This window comes from Rhamphochromis sp. 'chilingali' (genome assembly GCF_963969265.1).
Source record: "Rhamphochromis sp. 'chilingali' genome assembly, chromosome: 20".
Lineage (NCBI taxonomy): Eukaryota > Metazoa > Chordata > Actinopteri > Cichliformes > Cichlidae > Rhamphochromis > Rhamphochromis sp. 'chilingali'.
This window is the reverse complement of record NC_137947.1, coordinates 19542766-19565176: the sequence shown is the minus strand read 5'-3', so window position 1 is coordinate 19565176 and position 22411 is coordinate 19542766. Positions and strand designations below refer to the sequence as shown.

The following is a 22411-nucleotide window of genomic DNA, read 5'->3' as shown; positions in this document are numbered from 1 at the left end:
TTAGCAGTTAGCCCGTTTTACACAATAACATTGGGTTCAAGTGTCAGACAAAATTCACATTTACCTCACAGTAGGGTACAACAGTTCTCGACTCCGGTTAACTATCCGTCAACCCGAAAATACGTCGGTCGCCCTTCTATGAACTCTGCGTTCAGTTTTGTTTTGTTTTTTTATAAACTTTATTTAACAAACAATGAGTATACAACATACGAACAGATGAAGTATACAAAACAACAGAACATGAACACACAAAACCAGGGGTAAAAGAAAAAGGTAACAATTATAAGAATACACGCAAAAATTCACATACATAAATTGTTTTGAGAGCCTTTTTTTTGGTGGAGTCTGATATTGAATGTATGTACATTTCCACATCCTTAAATTAATGACAGAAATATGGTGTTTTGTTAAACTCCGCGTTCACTCGACACTGTTCAGCTCTCGTCTCTCTCGCTTCCTGCAGAGTGCACAAGGCTCCCCACTTACTTCCACCCCTCTATCTGAGACTACTTCAGGGTTCACTGGAGCTGTAGTACATATCAATACCATATCAAAAATAATGACATAAACCTCAAAATACAAATAAAAAGGTTGTGCATTTAACTAACACACATCACATACTTTGCAGGCATTTGTATACATTCTTGAACACATTAAACATTTGCAATTAACTATCAATATTAATGAACAAATTTAAATAATGAGCTACTTATATAGCCAGGGCTACATATATTTATTCATATTACTCTCAGATTTGGCCATTCTTATATTTCGATTGTTCTTATGTTATTGTGTTTTTGCACACCTCTGTTGCTGGTGAAGCTCGCACACAAGAATTTCACTCACATGTACTGTACCAGTGTACCTCCACATGTGCTGTGACAATAAAAGTGATTTGATTTTGATTTGATTTTGAAAAATACAACTGTAGGGAGATGGTCTGCAACCATAGCTGATCTGAATTGTGCAACAAAAACAAAATCCACTCAATGACGGTTAAATGGCAAACAAAAGAACTATGGCTGCAACGGTTCATCGAGTAATTCGAATAATTCGATTGTAAAGAAATGTCCACACAAATTCTTTGCTTCGTTTAATGCACGGCTCGGTAGCGCGCCACTGTTACCATGGGAACTCGACCGCGAACGTTTCAGGGACATTTGTAACTAAAAACAGAGCTGTAATAGAAACGTAGTTAAGAGCAGCGTGTGAATAAAAGGTCTGACTGCATTAAGCCCACACAACCGCCAGTTTTTAACCGAAACACTCATAACACAACGGCAGCAGTGACGATGACGTTGGCACAGTTTAACGTGTTGAACGTGGAGCTGGCGTCTGTTTACACACCGCGAAGAGCAAAGGGGCGGGGCCGGTACCAAGACGGTGAGCTCAGGTCGAGTGAAAGAAAACGTGTTTGTAAAGTTGCAAAACAGCGACGCAGTTCCTGTAATCACCAATAAAAACGTTTACTGGGAAAAAGCTAGCGGGAGTCTTTCATCAAAGCACAAACTTAAAGCAACAAACTTAAAGCTGCTCCTTTTGTTTTACACTGAGAAAAATCTGCAGCCTCCAGTTATTAAAATATGCACATGAACTGTTAACTTAGTCTGATAACAGGCTGGTGCTTAAATGATACAGTAGCCTTCCTATTTTCCATGGAAGCAATACCTGCAGCAAACAGGGGTAAGTCTAAAGGGGGGCATGGGGTGTATTAGACCAGTGGTTCTCAAACTTTTCACAATGAGTACCACCTCATAAAATATATGTAGTATAGTAGTATAGACCTATTTATTTATCACCATATACAGTTTACACGAGACAGTTATATTTCTTATATGAATGTTATTATTTTAACCTTCATAAACAGGACGTGACAAGTGATAATAATAACAACAATATTAAAACATTCACAGCAGGTGGGATATCCAATCTTTAAGCAATGACGTGATGAAACCTGCTTGCGGGTCCGAGCTGCTCTGTGTTTATTAAGGCTGTTGTGTTTTTAACATGTTTTAATGCTTTGTATCTTTTTCTATTTAATCTGAACAATCAGTGATCACTGTCGGCCTCTCTCGGTTTTTATTACCACTATTCATTTTAAAGCTCAGTTTTTAAAACCTGTAATGTAACTACAGCCCATGCAGCAGTATATTAATGATTAACCTCGTGTTGTGGATGGATTATATCAGTAGTTCTCTTGACTGAAGTTTTGTCCATTTAAAAATGATGGTTAAAACAGGGAAATGAGCCTGCCAGCGCTCTGTAGCAGAGACGATCACTGGCAATAAGGAAAGGGTGCTCTTCACAGAGGACTCACGCTCCGGGAGGGGAGACGTTTTTCTGGTCGACTCCCAGAAGAGCCTCAGGAACTCTTGTGTGTTGTGCAATGCCTCCACAATGGTATATTAATTAATCTTAAAATTCTTTTTGGAGATTTTTCCGCATACCATTAGAGAGAGCCCAAGCACCACCAGTTTGAGAACCACTGTATTAGACCATATTAATCTCAAGGCGTTCATAACATTTCTCACAATGAAAGTGAAATAGTATCAAATATTGTGTTAACTAAACTGCATTCATATTTAAAAATATAGAAATACAAGCTTTTTTTTCAAAAGCCAATAAATATGTACATGGGCCATTAAACTCTGATCCACTGACCTGAGGGTTGTTAACAGGGTTGTTGGACACTGAATTATTGTTAATATTAATATTTAACATCTGCATCGTCATAACGTCTATGATGGTCTAATATCTGGTTAAATGTCTCTTAGGATGTTGCACCTCGACCAGATGCTTTTAGTAGCCAAAGCCATAGGCTTTGGGAAGGTCAGAATAATGAAGCCAGCTTTATTTTGTTTCATCAGAGTTGGTGTAAAGCACCCACAATTTTGTTGTACATCTTCAATGACTATTCTATTCTATTCTATTCTATTCTATTCTATTCTATTCTATTCTATTCTATTCTCAATCTAAACCAGTTTTGATGTGTATTTGGGATCATTGTCCTTTTGGAACCCTCAAATTGTGCCCAAGTTTCAACGCTCTAGCTGTTGGTTTGAGGTAAAGTTGTAGAATTTGGAAGTAGTCCCCATTTTTATTATTCCAGTCACAATATACCATTACCACTGGCAGCAAAACTATCCCAGAGCATGATGGTAACACCACCATGCTTGACAGCTGGTACAGTTTTCTTAGGTTTGACCTCATGGCTTGAACTTTGGTGATTCCTGGGTCATTCCTGAACAGTCTAACCAATTTCCTCTCATCTGAGGTGACAATTTGAACCATTTTCCACACCTTGGCAAAGTGGTCATGAGCTGAATAACTTGTACTTAAAATTGTAAAATTGTCTGAATTGATGATCTTGAAATCTGCAGTTATTTACAAATGGCTCCAAGAGACTTTCCCAACTTGCAAAAATCTACAATTCTCCTTCTTAGATCTTTACTGAGTTTCTTGGACTTTACCATTGTTCTGAGTATTGCTCTGTCCAATGAATGCTGTCAAACAAATCCTTTTTATGCTGGCAAACAGAAACTACCAAGTTTTAGTCAATCATGATCACTAATAAAAGGTTAATAGGGCTTGGCCTTGTCAAGTTAAAATATATTGTAGAACAGAGCACCACTTATTAAAGGATTTAAATGAGTTTGCTTGTATTTTTGAATCTGGGTGTATAATCTTGACCCCATTTGGTTTAGAGAAATGCTGTAAGAATGTGAGAAATTCAAACTTGTGCAGCCAATTATTGTTTTTGTTTTTTAAAGTCTTTAGGATCAACAGAATCATTCCACTCTGGAAAAAGGACTGATCAAAGATATCAAAGATTTAAAGCCACAAATTATCGTGACATTCATGCCCATTATGAGCATATATAAACTTTTTACAAAAATGCATCCCTACATAATACATAGTATGTGAGTTGTAGGAAGTTCAGTTTTTCTGTTGTGGACCTGATTCGTATTTGAATTAAACAATCTTTTGATTTATCGTTTTACCCTTGGAGTCTCCAAAATATTTAAGCTTTTATTTTATAATCTTCATCCTATAGGATAAGGGTATGGTTCACTTGTAATATGCAAAGAGACAATATTATTACCACCGTCAGGGGCGCTGGCGACATCAGAGCCCATCTGTTATCGCGAGAGCGTGTTCAATGTGTTTCCGGCTGGTTGTCCGCGACGGAAGTACAGAGAGTGGACTGTTCTTTCTTTTTAAGCAGGCATTTTGAACAAAGATATCAGGTTTAGAGTTGAATGCTTACTATATTTATCGGCAAAGAGTATTGATATTGAGGTAAGATTACACAGTAATCTGTTATTTTTGTCTCTCAACCAGTGTGCCGCTTATAGTTAGCATTAGCCGACGTACGTTAAATTTACGCAATTTTAGGGCCAAGGGAACCCTGCTTGCTAATCGTTTAGCGCCATGTTAGCGCGGATGCTATATGAGACAAAACGTAAATCATGGTCTTTAGTATTTTTGTGACACAGCTTTCACTCGTTACGGGTTTTACACAGCCTACGTTAGAAGTTTGTACATTCGGCATATGCCTAATCCAGGCTAGCACGCATATTTATTCCGTTTGTCACTGAATTATAGGATTTGTGCTAACGCAAGTAGCCATTTTCCCTGTTTTGTCAACACAGATGTCGGAGGACTTGGTTAAACAGTTGAGCAACTACAAAGCCCAGCTGCAGCAAGTTGAAGTCGCTCTATCTACTGATCCAGACAATGAAGACCTTCTTAAACTCCAAAAAGACTTACAGGTTTGTTTAATTTACTCATAGTAGACAATTGCTTCTTTTAAAGCAAGGTGAGCAAGTGATGTGTTGCTGTTACTTTTAAAGTAACACAACGAAAACATAAATGAATTATTTATAAGTTTTGAATAAATGAAAAAAAAAAACACTGTGTAAAAAAAAATAATTTATATAATGTTGTTTCTGACTCAAAATTATTTGCTATCATTCAGGAGAGATGTTTCACAGATTATAGTTCAAGTCATTTACAACAGTTTAAATACTTACAATAATACTTACTATATACACACACACACACACACACACAAACACAAACAAAAACACCCAGCACGCCCCTGCGGGCGGTTTATCCTTCAAGCTCGGGTCCTCTACCAGAGGCCTGGGAGCTTGAGGGTCCTGCGCAGTATCTTAGCTGTTCCCAGGACTGCGCTCTTCTGGACAGAGATCTCCGATGTTATTCCCGGGATCTGCTGGAGCCACTCGCCTAGCTTGGGAGTATGTGTGTGTGTATATATATATATATATATATATATATATATATATATATATATATATATACATACATACATACTCACATACATACTCACATACATACTCACTCACTCACTCACTCACTCACTCACTCACAAGCTAGGCGAGTGGCTCCAGCAGATCCCGGGAATAACATCGGATATATATATATAAAAAAAATAATTTGACGCTCCCTAGTGTGTGGACTGATGTTGTGTTGTGGAAAAGAACCGATGATCTCCTGATAAGGTTTTATCCTATGTGGAGAATATCCCATTTAACAAATTACACCAATAGCATGCATTCCAACTTGTAGGAAACTGAAATGTTTCAAAAGACAATATTTTGTGTTATTCCTATTTTAATGTTTTAAAGTTCTGTCTGACTGTCTTTACAGTTGAGCTTGATTTCCTTAACTGATTAATGTTTTAAACCTTAATTGTGGGGCGTGCCACAGTGATTTATATTATGATACTTTTGCACTTTCTGTCACTCTCTTTTTATTGTTACAACTGCAGCGACTTGTTACTGTTAACTATATTTTCTGATGGAGAATGAAAATCTGATTTCCTTTTATGTATTTTGCAGGAAGTCATTGATTTGACAAAAGACCTCCTGACCTCACAGCCGGCAGAGACTGTTGCCAAAACAAGTGGCTCGGACACAGTTCCTGTGAAGCATGGCTGGAAAGTGGGAGACAAGTGTCTGGCTATGTGGAGTCAGGACGGACAGTGAGTGTCAGCAGCCTCTTTAAATGAAAACATTATGTGTGTCCACATACTTTTTATAGCGCTGCAATTTAAACCCTCATCTGATTTGTAGTAGCTGTTTTATTATTTACTTTATTATTTTTGTAGATGCATGTTAGTCGCACATGTCAAATACCTACATTTCCAACTGTACTTGTTCAGTGAGTCAAGGAAATGAGATTATTTATACTGATATGGGACAGCATTGTAAAAACAATATTATAAGCAACAATTTTAGATTTAAATCCACACATTTAGCCATGTTCAAGGAAACAAGTGTACAGTTTTTTTTTTATAAATATATATTGTAAAAATGGAAAATGGTGTAAGATGTGTAGTTGTATTTAACAGACAGATTATATGTTAGTTTTAGGCTTTACTTATAAAGTAGACCTGGCGTATTTGGCTCATACTCACCTGCTTACAGACGGGATTTTTTTGCAGGATTTATGAAGCGGAGATTGAGGAGATAGACCGAGACAACGGCACTGCAGCCGTTACCTTCACTGGATATGGGAATGCTGAAGTGATTCCTCTACAGAACCTCAAGGCAGTAGAGGAAGGAAAGCTTTTGGAGGAGGATGGGAGTATGAAGCCAAAGTCGAGGTATGAACAAACTCTTCTCTAACTCACTCAATGAAACTCTGTGCATATAAAACTGAACTTAAATCAAGGACAGGAATGGGAACAACTGTAATCAACCATACGGACAATTGAGACACAATTAAATGATTTAAAGCTTTAGAACTAACAACACAAGAACTTTGAAGAATTGGTGCTGCATAACTCAAAGTGATTGAAGCCGAACTTAGCTTAGCTCAGTGGTTCCCAAACTTTTTTTTGCTGGGCCCCCCTTTGTTTTACAAGAATAGACAGGGGGAACAAATCGTGGCAGGATGAGCCTGATATTATTTGTATCCCGCTGTAACTTTACTGTATAAAGAGCTAACATCTCCAAAATGTCCAGAGTAGTTAGTCATTACAACAAGTGTTTGTGAACTAAAAATCAAGAATGTGGGATACTGTTTGTCTGTGATTTGAAGAGCCCAGCGCGTGCTCCCGACGCAAGGGAAACCAATTCTGCCGTTGAGACCTACCTTAGCACTTGTGCAGGTGAAACGAAAGGGTAGATATGCTTCACCATATTTTCTAGTCTTTGGCTAAGAATGAAGTTGGTTTGGAAACATATTCAGCGATGCTTCATCTCCTGCTTTGCGTTTCTGTGGGCGCCCCGTACTAGCAGTGTCCAAGCGTTGTTTTGTTTTTTTTTTCCTTTTCATACCACGCCGGGCCCCACACTTTGGGAAGGTCTGGTTTAGCTAATCTTATTAAAAGAAAATAACAAAATTAAACTTAACTGCATGCTACTTAACACAAAAGGATGTAGCGCCATTAGAAAAAAAGTTTGTTAGGAAAAAACAATATAGAATTTTACTATCAAGCTATGGGTAACTTTTGCATCAACCGTACAGAGCAATGAAAAAGGGCAGCAAACTGCTAACAGTAAATTATAGGAACCTAAAATGATAGCTTAGCAGCCCTAAAGCAGCTGCGGCAATTAGTGTTGACGCTTGACTGGACCGTGGGACTGAAGCGGTCCAGTCAGTTGTTTTTGAAGGCAGGATGAGAAACAGGTGCAAGTACAAATCGGTAGCAGAGGCCTGCGCACACTAATTAGTCTATAAAATGGGTAAAGTGGGACTACATATGCAAATTAGCTTAAGCTAACTCTGGTACAATGCCTGGAATGGCAACATTTTGTTAATATTGTACATGTTACCTTTTCAGATAAAATTAATTATTGATGATGATGATGATGATAATAATAATAATAATAATAATAATAATAATGATGATGATGATGATGATGATGATGATGACGGGGGTGACCGTGGTTCAGGGAATTATCATTCCCTGATAATGACCGTGGTTCAGGGGGTTGGGTCTGGAAGCTCATCTTGTAACCGGAAGGTTGCCGGTTCGATCCCAAACTCTGTCTGTAGCTGGTTGTTGTGTCCTTGGGCAAGACACTTCACCCTACCGCCTACTGGTGTTGGCCAGAGGGGCCGATGACGCGATATAGCAGCCTCACTTCTGTCAGTCTGCCCCAGGGCAGCTGTGGCTACAACTGTGGTTTGCCTCCATCAGTGTGTGAATGTGAGAGTGAATGAATAGTGGAATTGTAAAGCACTTTGAGTGTCTAGAGAAGCGCTATATAAATGCAAACCATTATTATTATTATTATTATTATTATTATAAGAAGACAATAGGAAATTCTACTATTATCCATGAAAAAAAGTTTCTTATTTAACCATCAGTTTAAAACAGTGCATATATCTGTAGCAATTAGCTTTATTAGTAGAAACACATCAATCTCTACTAATAAAGAAGAAAGTAGAAAAATAAGATTGTTTCTATAAACGAGGGCTAAAATTCGAGGGACCGGAACTGGCAAATTTCCAGTATTCTTGTTCTGGAGTCGTCATTAATTGGTCATATGGCTGATTAAGAACTGGTCTGCTTCAATCATACACAACTTGCGCACAGCAGCGCAGACAAATAGTCACTTCTGCAGTCACAGCCATATGCTAACAAAGCTTGGAAGTAAGTTTGCCAAAGACCGCTGTGAAAACCTTTGTAACAACAAACCTAATCAGACAGCTAAATGTGGACACTAAAGAAATTAACAGAGGGAAAGTAGCTCAAAGTATCAAGGACTCAAAGCCAGCCACAAGACAGCAGTCTCAGCAAGAGCAAGGGATTTAAGCTGTTAAAAGGAAAATGGTGGAGATGAATATAAACAAGAAAAGGGACAGTGTCCTGCTACCAGGCAAATTTATAGGCACATTGTAAAATGATGCAAGTATCTGAAAGTCTTTTGCTGAATAGATCTGCTGCACCTGCTTTTGGCTGGTAAGGTAAAATCTGTCAGATTCAGTTGGGTGTACAGCAACACACAGTTAATTCTTTTTGTACCGCTTTCCAGTAGCAGAGCACTTTATTTTCAATAAAGTGAGAAAACAACCCTTAATTTACAGCAGTTAAAGGAAAATTCTCCCCATCTAATAAGCTCTTTATTATGAAATATGTTTTGTGTTGGAGAAAATTTTATTTTTTCTGTGTAAATGCTGTCAGTTACAATTCTGAGAAAGAAAATTAGAATCGGGGGAATCTGTATTGACTCTCTCTCTCTCTCTCTCTCTCTCTCTCTCTCTCTCTCTCTCTCTCTCTCTCTCTCTCTCTCTCTCTCTCTCTCTCTCTCTCTCTCTCTAGGAAAGAGCAGATAGCAGAGCAGAGGGAGTATAAAAAGAAGAAAGCTCAGAAGAAGGTACAGAGGATGAAGGAGCTGGAGCAAGAACGAGAGGAGCAAAAGTCAAAGTGGCAGCAGTTCAACAACAAAGCCTACTCAAAGAACAAGAAAGGCCAGGTAAGTTATTTTTAAGGCTAGTGTTAGAAAACCAAGATATCGGCTTGAAACTAGTGACATGTGTCCATAGGTTACTGTTAAGTTCTTTGTAATGCATAATTAATACAAATTTTCCAGTACTACATTGTTGCAACAGCTACTAATGTTGATTTCCATGTGCTTTTGTTTATTCTAGGTGAAGAGGAGCATATTTGCATCTCCAGAAAGCGTCAACGGCAAGGTGGGAGTGGGAACGTGTGGTATTGCAGACAAGCCTATGACCCAGTACCATGACACGTCCAAATACAATGTCAGACATCTAATGCCACAATGACCTGATATGACCTGTACATAATAGTCCACTGTATACTAGCTGTATCAGTGCTTTCCATTGTGTTTATACATGATTTAAGTTTCTCGAGTAAAGTAAGCTTTGAAAGTAAGTGCTTGCACACCAATGTTTTGAAATATTGTTGTAGTTTCATATATATATATTATTATTATTATTATTATTGTTAGGCACAACAAATACAATCCATATGAGGGACTTGCCCTCCATTGGAGCAAGGTCATCTATTATGTAAGAAAAGGAAATGGTGTTTTAGAAAAGCCATAGAGTTTGTGGTTTGTCCACTGAGGCCAAATACCATCTGTTTTATTTATAAACATGCGCCTGTAGATGTGGTTTTTGCATTTGAGGCTGGATTTTAAACATTAACGTGTTCTAGGAAAGTCTGAATTAATAATGGTGTTGATTTTGAGTTGGCTGAATTTAAGTTTTCCCTCATGTACATATAACAGTGAAATAAACATTGTTTTCAGTTTTTAAAGATTTGATCCTTTACATCATTTCACCATCTCAGCAGTGTATTTTAGTCGTGGCCCCGTCAGGTCCTGTAGGTGGTGGCAAAGCGATGTCGTCAACATCAGGTTGCAGCTGTGAATACAACCAATTTTCTCATTTGAGTAACATGATTTTTTTTATTTTTTTCTCTTTTCTCATGTTAGATGCTCAACATTGGCAAACTGGCTACACCACAGACCTGACTTGCATGTGAAACTTGCTCTGTTTTAATACAACTCTTATGACTTTATTGAACGTTAAAAGTAGGGATTAAAATAGACAGGATTGGGGTTTTTCTGTGTAGAGGTTTATTAAGATTTCAAGGGTAGTTATCAGGAACTGTAACAAAGCAGGGGACCAGCAGCACATGTTTTGCAAAAAAGTCACCTTGGATGGCTGATTAAGCACAAGAAAAACATTCTGGGGGTGTGCTTCAACGTACTTCCTTAACAAAAGTCATTTTCATAGTGCATTTTATAGTTTCCCAAACATGTTGGGGGTTACAGGTGCAAGAGTCATATACCCACTTTAAGACACAATTTGGTGGTGATCTACTTAGAAACTGGATCAGAAGAATGCAGATAAATGGTCTCATTTGGTTTCATGGATTTGAATAGCTCAGCAGTGCAATTCTTTGCGTCAAATACACATCAAATTATCAAGTCTCCAGATTTCAAGGATTTTAGCTTTTTCTGCTACGATACAAACAAAAAAGTTAAACAATGAAGTACAAACCAAAATCTGTGGTGTTTATGTGGTTCATGCTACACACATGGTTGTAAGACTCAATCCAAAGCACATTACAACATGATTAGAAAGGCTACATTCAAATACACATGCACCATAGCGTTTCGAGTCCATTACAATCATTTCACTGTTGATTATGAATAGCTGGTACTACCGCTGGAGCAAGTGGAAAACTATAATTTGGAGTTGGACGGACAGAATAATGTGCTAAACCCAGCCAACACTGAAGATCTATTAAAACTAGAGGCATTATTGCTTGAGCTTTGTGCTTGGACAAGTGCGGGATAGCTTATTACTGTCTAAAAAAAATTTAATTCACGCACAGTGTGAAAGCATTTCGAGTAATGCATTAAACTAGCACTGCTTCAGTGGGGATTTTACATCATGTAAGTTTGGTAAACATTTAGAAACAAAATAATAAAAGAATTTAACAGCAAGGGTTTTTTTTCCCATTCAAGCATGACCAAGACCTAGCTACAGTACAATTAAATATACCAAAAATAAATATTATATGCAAAATAAATTAGAATAACAAGGGTGGACTGCACCACCTCTCTGTATCTGACTGTATGTCACTTAAGAAGAGGGACGCCACATGGATCGATGATGTTGGTGGGTCCTAAAGCAGAGGTTATAGAAGTATGATAAACATTTTGGAATGCAGACATTTTAGCCCTTTCCTCTGACTTGGACACTGACAAGAAGTGCTATCTGGATACATTATCCAAAGAAAAAGGGCCATGTTTTTTTTGTTTTTACAAGGCAATGGAGCGAACGTTCCCAATGGTGAGTTTCTAGCTGGTATTTGGGATTTTTTGTCTGTTTTGCTGGTTTCTGAGGATCAACTTCACTAAAGGTACAGTTTAGCCTTTAGTGTTTGACACAGGTGCATTCATGGGTCCTCTAAAGGATCACTATCAAGTGCAGGTATGGCGGCTTCAAGCTGGTAATGGGTAAAGGGACATTCGGGTGATTGATTAAGTCATCTTTTAAAGTAAGGAAACCGTATATTGCTGGAGATTTGTGGTTGTGTAAATTGGAGCCGCTTGGTTTTTGGAAGGAGACTGTTTTAGACTTTCAGACTTGAGCTGAACTTAAGGCTGGTTCTTGGGTGGAGATGTTTCATTTGTCAGGTAAAGATAGGATAGGGGCTGGTTCTTCTGATGACAGATTAGCTAAACGGTAAGGGAGACTGGAGCTGTAGGCTGGTACTTTGACAGGTAAAAGCCATAAAAGACTGCAGCTTAATGAAAGTATAGGCTGGTGCTTTAAGCAGAAAAGGCCAGTTTCAGGCTGCAAGTGGAGTAGCCCTCATCACTGGCGGAGCTCTGCCGGCTGCTATGGTCATCCAGGTCGCTTGCACCACTGGTGCTTACACTGTCCATTTCTCCATGGGAGAACTCAGTGCTTTCCACATCAACTTCAATTTCCTCTGCTCAAACACACACAGACACATAAAAAAAGCCAATGAATACAAATCAGTCTCTGCATTTGAAATGAAATGAAGCCTTTAGTGCAAGTACTAACCTCTGTCAGACTCTGAGCGATCAGAGTCCATGCGGGAACCCAGGCTGTCCGTACGAACGCGCTCCCACTCTCCGTGGGTCTGCAGCAGAGCTAGCTGCCTCTGCAGGTGCCTTTGCTCCCTCTCTAAGGTCTCCAGCTGGTGCTGACTCCTCCGGTCTATCTCTTCAAGTTTCTAAAAAGTGGCACGAGTAAGAATTAAAAGCACTGCATTATGCAGAAACCTAACAACAATGTCAGGCGATCTGTGAGGTTCTTAACCATCCCAGTCAGTGTTTTCAAAAAGCATTTTCAAAGATATCGTTATCACTACACCTCTGTAAATGTTCCTCATGTTTAACATAATATGGAAAGCATGGCAGAATTCTCATGTATGCAGCGAGTTGATAATGTGGTAATATGTACATATATATGGCTGCTGTAAAATGCGATATTTCCAATAAATTATTTAACACAGTGACAGCAAGTTGCTGGATGGGATCTAAGGGAATAGATGGTGCCTGTGTGTGGTGGATAAAAGTGAAATATGGCTGGATGGAGAAGGAAGAGAATTCATTTTATGAGCTTCGCTATACAAATGAATCTAAAGGTCACCCCGTCCTGCTTTGGACAAGAGCGTTTTGCTTTTGGCCCTCTTAGTTTTAATTTATGCATTTAACCTTCGCCAACTTGGACTCCAGTCCAGTTTAGGTCCACTTATGATTTCCAGTAGTTTTTGTTGGATGGGTGTACTTTAAGTTGTTTACTGCAATTGTAGCTGTTAAGCTAAGAAATAACCAAAGTCCTGAAATTCAATTATGAACCTCTGTAATTATACGGATATAAGATCACATAATCCCGGTCATTACGCCCAGTTGTCCCATGAATCAAAGCTCATGTATGGAACTATAGCAGCACAGTCTGGATAATTTGCACACAAACCAGCAGTTGAACAAGATTTGCTGCTTATGTGTACATTGAAACTAATGTAATTTCTCCACAGCTGCACATTTATAGTTCCAAGTGGCAGAATGTGTAAAATGAACAGTGATTTTGGGGGAAAGTAATTCATTGAAAAAGGACAGCTTTTCCTATTGGCAAAAGCTGTGTATTACATTTCATGTAATGTCCCCTATTATATTGTTAAGATAATAAGCATTTGGGACATATTAGCTTGAAATATAAATAAAGATTTATTTGGCTGTGACACCTGCTTCATTTTACATAAATATGACAAAAATGTATTTGTGGTATTATATTATGAAGGGTAAGACTTTTGACCTGCTAGTTCTGAGTAACGTTTAAATAGACTTGTGTGTTTGTATAATTGAATTTGGTATAATGGAGCCTCCACATAAGTGACAGTAGTGCTAGCCTTTCTCTCTGCAGCTCAACAGAGCTTATTATTGGCTGCACCTGCTCCACCTTTTATTGTACTGCACAACCCCTGGTTCCAAAAATACAAAGCAGCAGCATTCAAAAGCCTCATTTCCTGGATGTGAAACAGGCAAGTCCAAAGTCAACAGCTGACATCTTAGGTACTTTACTCACTAACCCCGACTGTGATAAACTCTCAGAGTCTGTTGCCAAGCCAGGATTGCTTTCATATTGTAGCCTTTAGTCATTCTTTAGCTGTTGCTCACAGCTGGAAACTGTACAGACGGGGCAAAAAAACAGCACCAATCTTTCCACCAAAGTTTGATCTGAGTTTGCTTGCTGTACTCAGGGGAGCCATTGCATTGAATGTTTGAAATCTTTAAGTCTCTTTTAGTTCAGTCAGTCAACTAGTTTTAATAGCAGGATAGCTGCAGTGCTCCTAAGTCCAAGGTTAAGTGTCCCATTCTGATGTTATCCTGCAGTGTTAAAGACACAAGTTCTAATCAAAGACTTACCAAGGCTCAAAACCTTGCAAAAGTGAGCCCTGCAAACATCCCCAGGGAGATTTTTTCAAAGGGGAAGAAAAACTCAAACAACCACACAGCAGCTGCCTTAAGGTCCAATCATCTCGGGGTTCTGGGAAAAGTGACTCTGCTTGAAAAATCCCTACTTTACATGTAAACCATAAGCGCGCAAGCATTTAGCGTTGCTTTATTGCCAGTTTATGATAAATGTTGTGTTTATCTAGTCGTATCTTCTCCTTTCCTAGTGTTTGAACTGAGTCAGTTACAATTAAAATCAAACCTTTTCATCCTGCAGCGGCTGCTGGAAATAACACAGCTCTCTCCCCCTGTTTGAGCCAATATACAAAGCAATTTGCTGTAAACAGAATGCCGGCACTGCTGTTGACAGCAACAGGCCTTTTCTTTTTCTTTTATTATTCTTTTTTTTTTACTGATAATTACCCATGACTGAATTTAGTTGCTTTGGTTTCAGGGTCCTGCTCTTAGTCACACTTTGCCTGTATCCAGGCCTTTGAATCTCACCACTATGCAGAAACACAGCAGACAGTTCTGTTTGATTTCAGGCCAGTTCATGCTGGCTCGCTGTCACACCGCTATGGCTTGCTGGGACACATTATGTTATTAGTATCACCTGTGTTTTTCGTGCTACGACAAGTCAAAGCCCCTGCTGTGAATAAGGCCTTTTTCGGCATGTTGACTAAACGGTTATCTTGTTGCTGCTGCTTTCCCAAAACGATATTAACCAAACTATTAACACGTCGGCAGTCAGGCAGAAAAAGCTCGATGTCAGTATGGTTGCATTACTACTTTTGAGAGGAAATCAGCTCTTAGTCCCATTACAGCGCCACACTCCTCCCTTAGACTACCACACCTTGATATGTGCTTTGGCCTTGTTGAGCAGTCCCAGAGTGGTATGCCGACTACAGTCTGGTCCCAGAGGAATGAGGGACTTCAACCTCTCCAAGCACAGACGAAGATGTGCTCGCCTGTAAATGACATAGAGCAATCTGCATTATTCAACATAATACATGAACAGAAAACTGACTGATGAATTTGCACAGTAATCTATTCATTTGCACTGATCCTCATCCGGTCAGATTATTACCTCCTCATCCAATTTGATTTGTATCTTATTAGAAAAAGCAAAAACTACTTGATTGTTCCTCATCAATTCTATTCAGGATGATGAGTGATGTAAGTGTTAATGGATCCTGGCACTTTATCTGTTTATCCCTTTTGCTCATAAGCTATGCCATCTGACTCCCTTACAATTAAATATGGATCTGTCTGGTCCCAGATTTAAAAACTGCCGAGGTCAGCCTGATATTCTATTTCTGATCCACCAAAGCCTCTGAGCCTGTGGTCTGAATGAATGCAGAAACTGGCAAAGGACACTCACTATCCTTTCAAAAAAATGGTGTAAAATGTAGGTCAAGTCATGATGTCATCTCTTTTCTTCTGCATTGGCCACCATTTTGTAATAGAAAACAGTCCTTTATGAGCCTTCTTGAAGATGCTCTCTTCCTCTTTTCATTTATCATTTAAAGTGAGAATATGTCACACATGGCTGGGCATTTAATTTTAGGATAAATGTGTCCTGACATTTGTTTCAGAGCAGAGGCTGCCTCATCCTGGAGCTACAGACGCAAGCTGCAGTTAGACCTGCAGCTGAGAATCTCTCACGAAGGAGCCCTGTTGTCTGGAAACAGATGGTTCCCATTTGCTGACTGGGGAAATGTCTGCACGTCCTCTAGGAACAGTGCTGCTTACATCTCCCTTATATTTGCCTCGCAAAACGCACTCTCCTATCACACACAACTCATGAAATATCAGAGTTGTTGATAAAAAGGTCTTTTTTTATAATCCCATGATGATACCATGCTGACTCTGGTGCGAGTCATGTTGAAAATGCATGGCCAACATATTTAGCATATGACTTAGATATGCAAACAGTTTGAAGCTCCATTTCGAAACAACCGACTGTTGAGATAAACTGCCACAGACGATTAACAACTATGGGCGTGTTGTTGGGTTTTTTTCCATCCTTCATCCTCACAGTCAACTTGTTATGCATAGGTAGCAACGAAGGAAGTATGACTCGCAATATTTCATTGTCTTTATTTTACCCTCTTTAGTGCAGTCTTCACCTGTCTGCATTATGTGTTTATAACCTAAACATGCATATAAGTGACCTCCTCTGTGATTTTTCACTCACCTGTTCTTTTCCAGTTCATTGTGTGCCGACCTGTTGGAAATAGGTATATAAATATATAACCAGAACGGTCACATGGCTTAAATATGCAAAATACAGCATATGCATATAAATATATTTCCACACTTTAACCTACCTATTGTGAATATTGTCCAGTTTCCTGTTCTTTAATTTGCGTTGTTTCTGTTGAAGTGAAATCTGGGTTGCGGGGTATGTTGAAGCATACCCGTGCTCACATTCTGGTGATAGAAGAAAAAAGATAAAGAGGATTAAATATGCTACAAGGAAGAAGATGGTTGGATTTGAGCAATGGCAACACATCCTTGGAATGACTAAAATTCGGTGCAATGCACAAGCACACCTTAAAAAATGTCCATGCATATATACATATAGTTTCATTTAGAGCAAGTCAATTTAAACTTATCAAGAACAGTCCAGACTGAAGAGCAAACGCTTGGAAACAGCTCTCAAGCGAGAAGAATTTAACAAATCACACAAGAACTACTGTTCCCAGAAACCTCGCCAGACACAATCCTGCACGCGATTGGTCAACTGCAGTGACACTCGCGTTGGAAACATGGATCCTGACCAATGAGAACTTTGCAATTTGTTCCATGTGGAAACCATGTGAACAACACATACAAGGAAGCAGATGCTGGCCGAGCAAACCCGCAGTTGGATTTCGAATTAGGAATTTTCATTGGAAATTAAAAAACCCACATTGCAGTCTAGATCAGAGAGGGCGTAAATGCGAGATTTCCGAGTGGATATGATATTTTAGGAGCGCAATCTTAAAATTAGCTGTGAGGGAATGATAGAAAAAAAAAAGTATAAACTGGATGTCTCGTGTCATAAACGTCTACATGTATGAACGTAAATGCGCACACATGCATGGCTGTGCTAGTTCATATAATGAATACACTGAACCGTGCGTTATGAGCCGGGCTGCGTCTCCCACGGTCTGCAAAAACACCGGTTTTAATGGGAGCGGATCGCTGCAAGGCTATTGTTGCGAGGCTGTCTCCGCTATGCGATTGTTTCCCGACTTCCAAATTTCGGTGATTTCTGGAGTTCTTCGAGTGGTCATATTACGCAGGATAAGAGTGAGGCCGATTGAGACGGCACGGTTTCCCAGTAGCAGGTAAAACATGACGGGCTGCTGTCGGGCTGCGCGTCTTTTGTCGCCTTCGCCTCTATTGTTGTCTGCTCGGCGCATTACGTGTTAATATCCCCTGCAGCCCGTGTTTACTTACTTCCGTTGTTCTTCTCAATGTTTTCAATGTAATTGGCTGCATCGAGCAGCACTTGCACGTTCTTCATAAAAGTGCCGATTTGGTCCATTGCGGAACATTTGGAGTATATAACGTCGCTGAAAGAATAGTCGGACATCTCTCCGAAATCCTGCTGGTCCATGGACGCATCAGACTCCGACATGACCTCTTCGGGTTTCAGCTCGCTGTGATGTCTCATGTACTTTACCATTTTTTCTGTTCTTTCTTTGTTTCTTTTTTTAAACTTTAGGCTTTTGGGGGGGGCTTTGACAAATACGCAATGCTGAAATTGCTCTCCTTGTTCCGTCTGTGCGCTGAGCGGATGACTGAAATGAACTAGGCTGGATGGAATTGCAGTCCTTAGCCTCAGCCACTTGCCCTACTTGGTGGATAATCCCTCCCACTAACGCATGCACATTGCATTCATTGTCAACCGTGCCATAATAAATCCTCATTATCAATACTGCAAGAGAGTAACAAATAGCACACTTGTGTCCAGTGACATTCTGCAATAATGACTGCTTTCATTTGTAATAAAGCTGCATTATTTTAGCTGCCATAAACTGGATAATTATGACGAATGCTCCTTTTCCCATGTGCATTCAGTTATCTCTAAATATGTATGTGAACAGAGTTTAAAAGTGAAAAAGCATTAAGATCAAACGGCAGATCTAATCAATAGTTCAACCTGGATACCGGGGACAACTGCCAGGGTTGGTCTTGGTTATAAATATGTAATCACTTGGGGCTTTTGTGTTGTTAAAGGGCCCCACATGGTCCTGCTTCAATGCTGGAACCGCACTCTATTCCCACATGCTTTTAAATGTGCTCTGTAATTAACATCTTTACACATTTGTACACTGGGATAGCAGTTTAGAGAGCTACTTGTGTCGCTTTCATGTTGCACCGCGTTGTCATCCCATCCTCACAAAAAACAGATACCTGTGCGACATTTGAAAGCCGATTGAATGCAGTACAACTCAGGTGTTTGATGTGATAATTTTAGGTGATTCGTTTACTTCCTGCTGGATTGGAAAATTGAGTTTTGTCAGGGGAGTGCAGGTGGGGAGGGGGATTCTTGGCGTAAATCAAATGAACTCATATTAGTTCAGGTGCAGTTTGTTTGCCATTATTTGCATTTAATAATCTCATTGTTTGCCCCCCTCAGCCCCTCTGTGTGTCTTTTCCTGGTTCCAAAGCAGTCTAAACTCACATCGAGATTAAAAGGAAAGTTGCAAACAAGTGAAAGGATTTTTAGGAACAGGCACAGCCAATCCTTGTGTAGAAATGTCTTTACTTTACTAAACTTTAAAGTTATCTGCCATTTTCAAAAATTAACCTTGAAATTGAACCTTTTTCGAGCTTGATGCTCCACTTCTGTTGTCCCTTTTGAGAGATTAAGAAGTCATTTTGCCCCACACTGGGAGGAATGGAAGAGAACAGAGGGGGGAAAGGGACTGCCTTTACAAGGCCAGCCATGCGTGCAGGGCTGTGTTGTGCCTCTGAGACAATGGGTGCAGATGGCTGGCCCGCTGCAGATGTGGTCTGGCCTGTAACGGACGCCTGTGAGAGAGTACACCATCCCATAGAGGCTTTAATAAGCCTGGCGAGGCCTCTCACATAGACACTGAAACAGTGACGCACACTTCAGGGACACATATTCTTGCAAATACAGGTCTGTTTTGACTCATAGGCACTGCATATTTCTCTCCTAATATGCAATAAGGCTTTTGTTACTGGAGCATGTTTAGCATATAAAACAACAACGCCAGTGTGCACTCAGACATCATCTACTGCTACGCACATGCTCAAAAGGACACACAAATAGAGTGAGACATGGACAGAGAGTTCAGTGGGGGATGGAAACTGACAGCATTTTACCAGGAAAAGACTCATCTGTGCTGTGAAGCTTGCGTGCAGACTGATTCTGCGTGCTGCACACTGATAGCGACTGTGGAAAGCTGACCCGCTGTAGGTTGGTGTAGAATGTGACCCCAACTGGAGTAATCTGAAAAGCCTGAGGATTACACCAGTGGCTCAGTTGTCACAGAGGAGGCAAAGTCACACAGTGCTGGAGTGTGTATAGGCTTGCTTTTATGAAAAAGAACATGACAAAAATCACACATAAGGGAGAATAATCCATTCTGGGTGTTGTCAAAAAGGCAAATATATTTATTTATTTTTTTAAATGCAGGGGACTCTATTTGATGTTACCCTGCTAAGATGATGTTTTCAGACTATCCATTGTACCACAGCAGTCTCCCGTTGTTTCAAAACAATAGCTGCACTTTGCCCCGAGGTCACAGTAGGACAATAAAGCAGACCAGACGTGTGTCACCTGCTCCGTCCTCTCCTTAGCACTGTCAGGATGTGGATGAGGTCAGCGGCAAGCTTTCCCCCCCCTTATTTATTCTTAATAACCATCAGTCTTTGTTTTTACATTAAACTTAAAATCATGTTTATGTTTTCTTAATTATCTAATTTTATTGTTGTTGGTGGTGGTTTTACACAGTTAAATGCACTGCCTTAAAACTTTTCTCCCTATTACATCTCATAGAAGGTGAGATGTGTGTGTGTGTGGTTTGGGGTTTGGTGGAGGTTCAGATCCTGTCACTCCCCCCCAACATGAACACCTGTTGGAGACACCAAATCCTCTCTTTGTCTCTGCATCTCCCCCCTCTCAGTGGATTACTATGACAACGCCCATTCATATCATGGCTGAATGCTGATTATACAGCTTCACACAATTATCTCTGAATAGAATATATTGTTTTAGGGGAGCTCGCTTTTTGTTTTTTGAAATTAGATGCAGAGGCTGTGTAAACAGTTCCCAAGATGTATTTAATATAAGAGGTGTTACTCCATCTGGTGAAAATGGTTCAAGTTTTGTGATGCATCACTGTCCAACAACATCAAAAATCTCCTCATGTTTAACTGATTCCCATGTAAGTACTCCACAGGGTATTTGTGCATACTTCTGCAGTAGCCAGTAGGTTTGTGAAGAGGCGATCAGCTAACTAAAAGACAACATAAAATTACAATTTAATCATAGAATTAAGTAGATCTAGACAAGTTTGTGCATCAAGGTCATAATTAACAAAAGCAACCAGGAAACAGCTAAAAGTAAGACTGAAATCATAAAAACAAATAAGTAATACATTTTTTTAAAATGAAATGGCAAGCTAAAACTATGGATAACTAGCTAAGATTGTTCACTAGTATAAATAAGTTCCTGACATTGTTTCCCAAAAGTAAACCAGGCATTTAAAATGGTTTGCTAAAAATCTTGGCTAACCAGTTAAAATAGCAAAATATTAGCATGGATAAACTGTTGAAACTGTGAAAGTAAAGTTAAAAGAAAGAAATGCTTTATCCAAAATTTAGAAAATACTTTTATTAGAGCAATTAATAAACAAAAATATAAATACATAAAAATCATATGTGGCTAAATAAAATAATAAAAACAAAACTCTATAGTGCTAGCTAAATGCTATAGAGTCACAGTTTGAATAAGAGTATTGATAAACAGTTAAAATTGTTAGCCAACAGTATGGATAACAGATGTATAAAGACATGGATTAACTTTTGAAGAATTGGCTAACAGTATAAACTGCAGTAATCATATTAAGAAAGTACAACCTCTTTTAAATGAGACATGAAAATATCTTGGCTTTTAACAGATCTTATAATGTGACCAATGTAGTCTCACATGAACAACAACACATTAGATATTATGGCTTGTAATTATTTATTTATAAAAAACTGAGCTGAAATTTAGCACTGATGAAAAACTAAACACACCCCTACTTCTTCCATAGGAATTAAAAGTAGGAGCTATCTGCTGCTAATTAGTAAGTATGAACACCTCCACTAAAAACAGTCGTTTTTGGCAGTTTGACGGTCTGGAGCAGTCGGTTGTGTTGCTAACGATCTTAGAGAAGCAATTGTTGCCGCTGAACAATCTCCGATGGGTTATAAGACAATTTCAAGACAACTAACAAAAACCCAAGAGGTGTATTTCGGACTCAGTTACACTGCAGGCTTCAGTTAGCATGTTAAATGTTAAAGATCATGAAAGTACAAAAAGAAAACAAATGAAAGTGTGGTTTGTATGAAAAGCTATGGAGTTCCCAGGAGAACGCCTCTACCCTTTAAAAAAGTTGCATGTCAGCAACTCATAAGATGTCTGGAACAATGGCTTTTGGATACACAACAACAAGGTGGAGTTATGTGGTTATTGCGCAGCTCGACACTTGGAGAGAACCAAAACAGCAAGGTGGTGGAGGGGTGATGATCGGGGCTTGTTTTGAAGTCAGATGATCTGGGCACCTTACAGTCATTGTGTCAGCCATGGACTCCTTTGTATACCAAAATATTCTAGAGTCAAATGTGAGGCCATCTGTTCAACTGCTAAAACTCAGAGTCGTACAACAGGACAATGATCCCACTGCAGCAAATCTACAACAGAATGGCTGCAGACCCAAAGAAGAGTACGCTTAAAT

General features: G+C 39.3%; 2 protein-coding genes across 2 annotated transcripts; one reads left to right on the top strand and one right to left on the bottom strand.

The window, feature by feature from the left end:
• Positions 1-4163: 4163 nt before the first annotated feature.
• smndc1 (survival motor neuron domain containing 1) lies at positions 4164-11437 on the top strand. The gene is made up of 6 exons (XM_080868096.1): positions 4164-4299; positions 4653-4772; positions 5865-6007; positions 6470-6631; positions 9299-9452; positions 9628-11437. The coding sequence occupies exons 2-6, from the start codon at positions 4653-4655 to the stop codon at positions 9763-9765; spliced, it is 717 nt and encodes a 238-aa protein (XP_080724222.1). The 5' UTR covers positions 4164-4299; the 3' UTR covers positions 9766-11437.
• On the bottom strand, positions 9924-18295 carry LOC308387805 (max-interacting protein 1-like). The gene is made up of 6 exons (XM_080868095.1): positions 17892-18295; positions 16775-16877; positions 16642-16671; positions 15298-15412; positions 12550-12721; positions 9924-12454 (listed from the first exon to the last, which is right to left on the bottom strand). The coding sequence occupies exons 1-6, from the start codon at positions 18118-18120 to the stop codon at positions 12291-12293; spliced, it is 813 nt and encodes a 270-aa protein (XP_080724221.1). The 5' UTR covers positions 18121-18295; the 3' UTR covers positions 9924-12290.
• Positions 18296-22411: the final 4116 nt, after the last annotated feature.

Excerpts from the sequence above, each read along its gene's own strand:
- smndc1 (XM_080868096.1), top strand. The coding sequence starts at position 4,653 with ATGTCGGAGGACTTGGTTAAACAGTTGAGCAACTACAAAGCCCAGCTG. Across the intron at positions 6,008-6,469 it reads ATGTGGAGTCAGGACGGACA|GATTTATGAAGCGGAGATTG; the intron begins GTGAGTGTCAGC and ends ATTTTTTTGCAG. Across the intron at positions 6,632-9,298 it reads AGTATGAAGCCAAAGTCGAG|GAAAGAGCAGATAGCAGAGC; the intron begins GTATGAACAAAC and ends CTCTCTCTCTAG.
- LOC308387805 (XM_080868095.1), bottom strand. The coding sequence starts at position 18,120 with ATGGTAAAGTACATGAGACATCACAGCGAGCTGAAACCCGAAGAGGTC. Across the intron at positions 16,672-16,774 it reads CTGGACAATATTCACAATAG|GTCGGCACACAATGAACTGG; the intron begins GTAGGTTAAAGT and ends TATTTCCAACAG. Across the intron at positions 12,722-15,297 it reads AGGCCAAAGCACATATCAAG|AAACTTGAAGAGATAGACCG; the intron begins GTGTGGTAGTCT and ends GCCACTTTTTAG.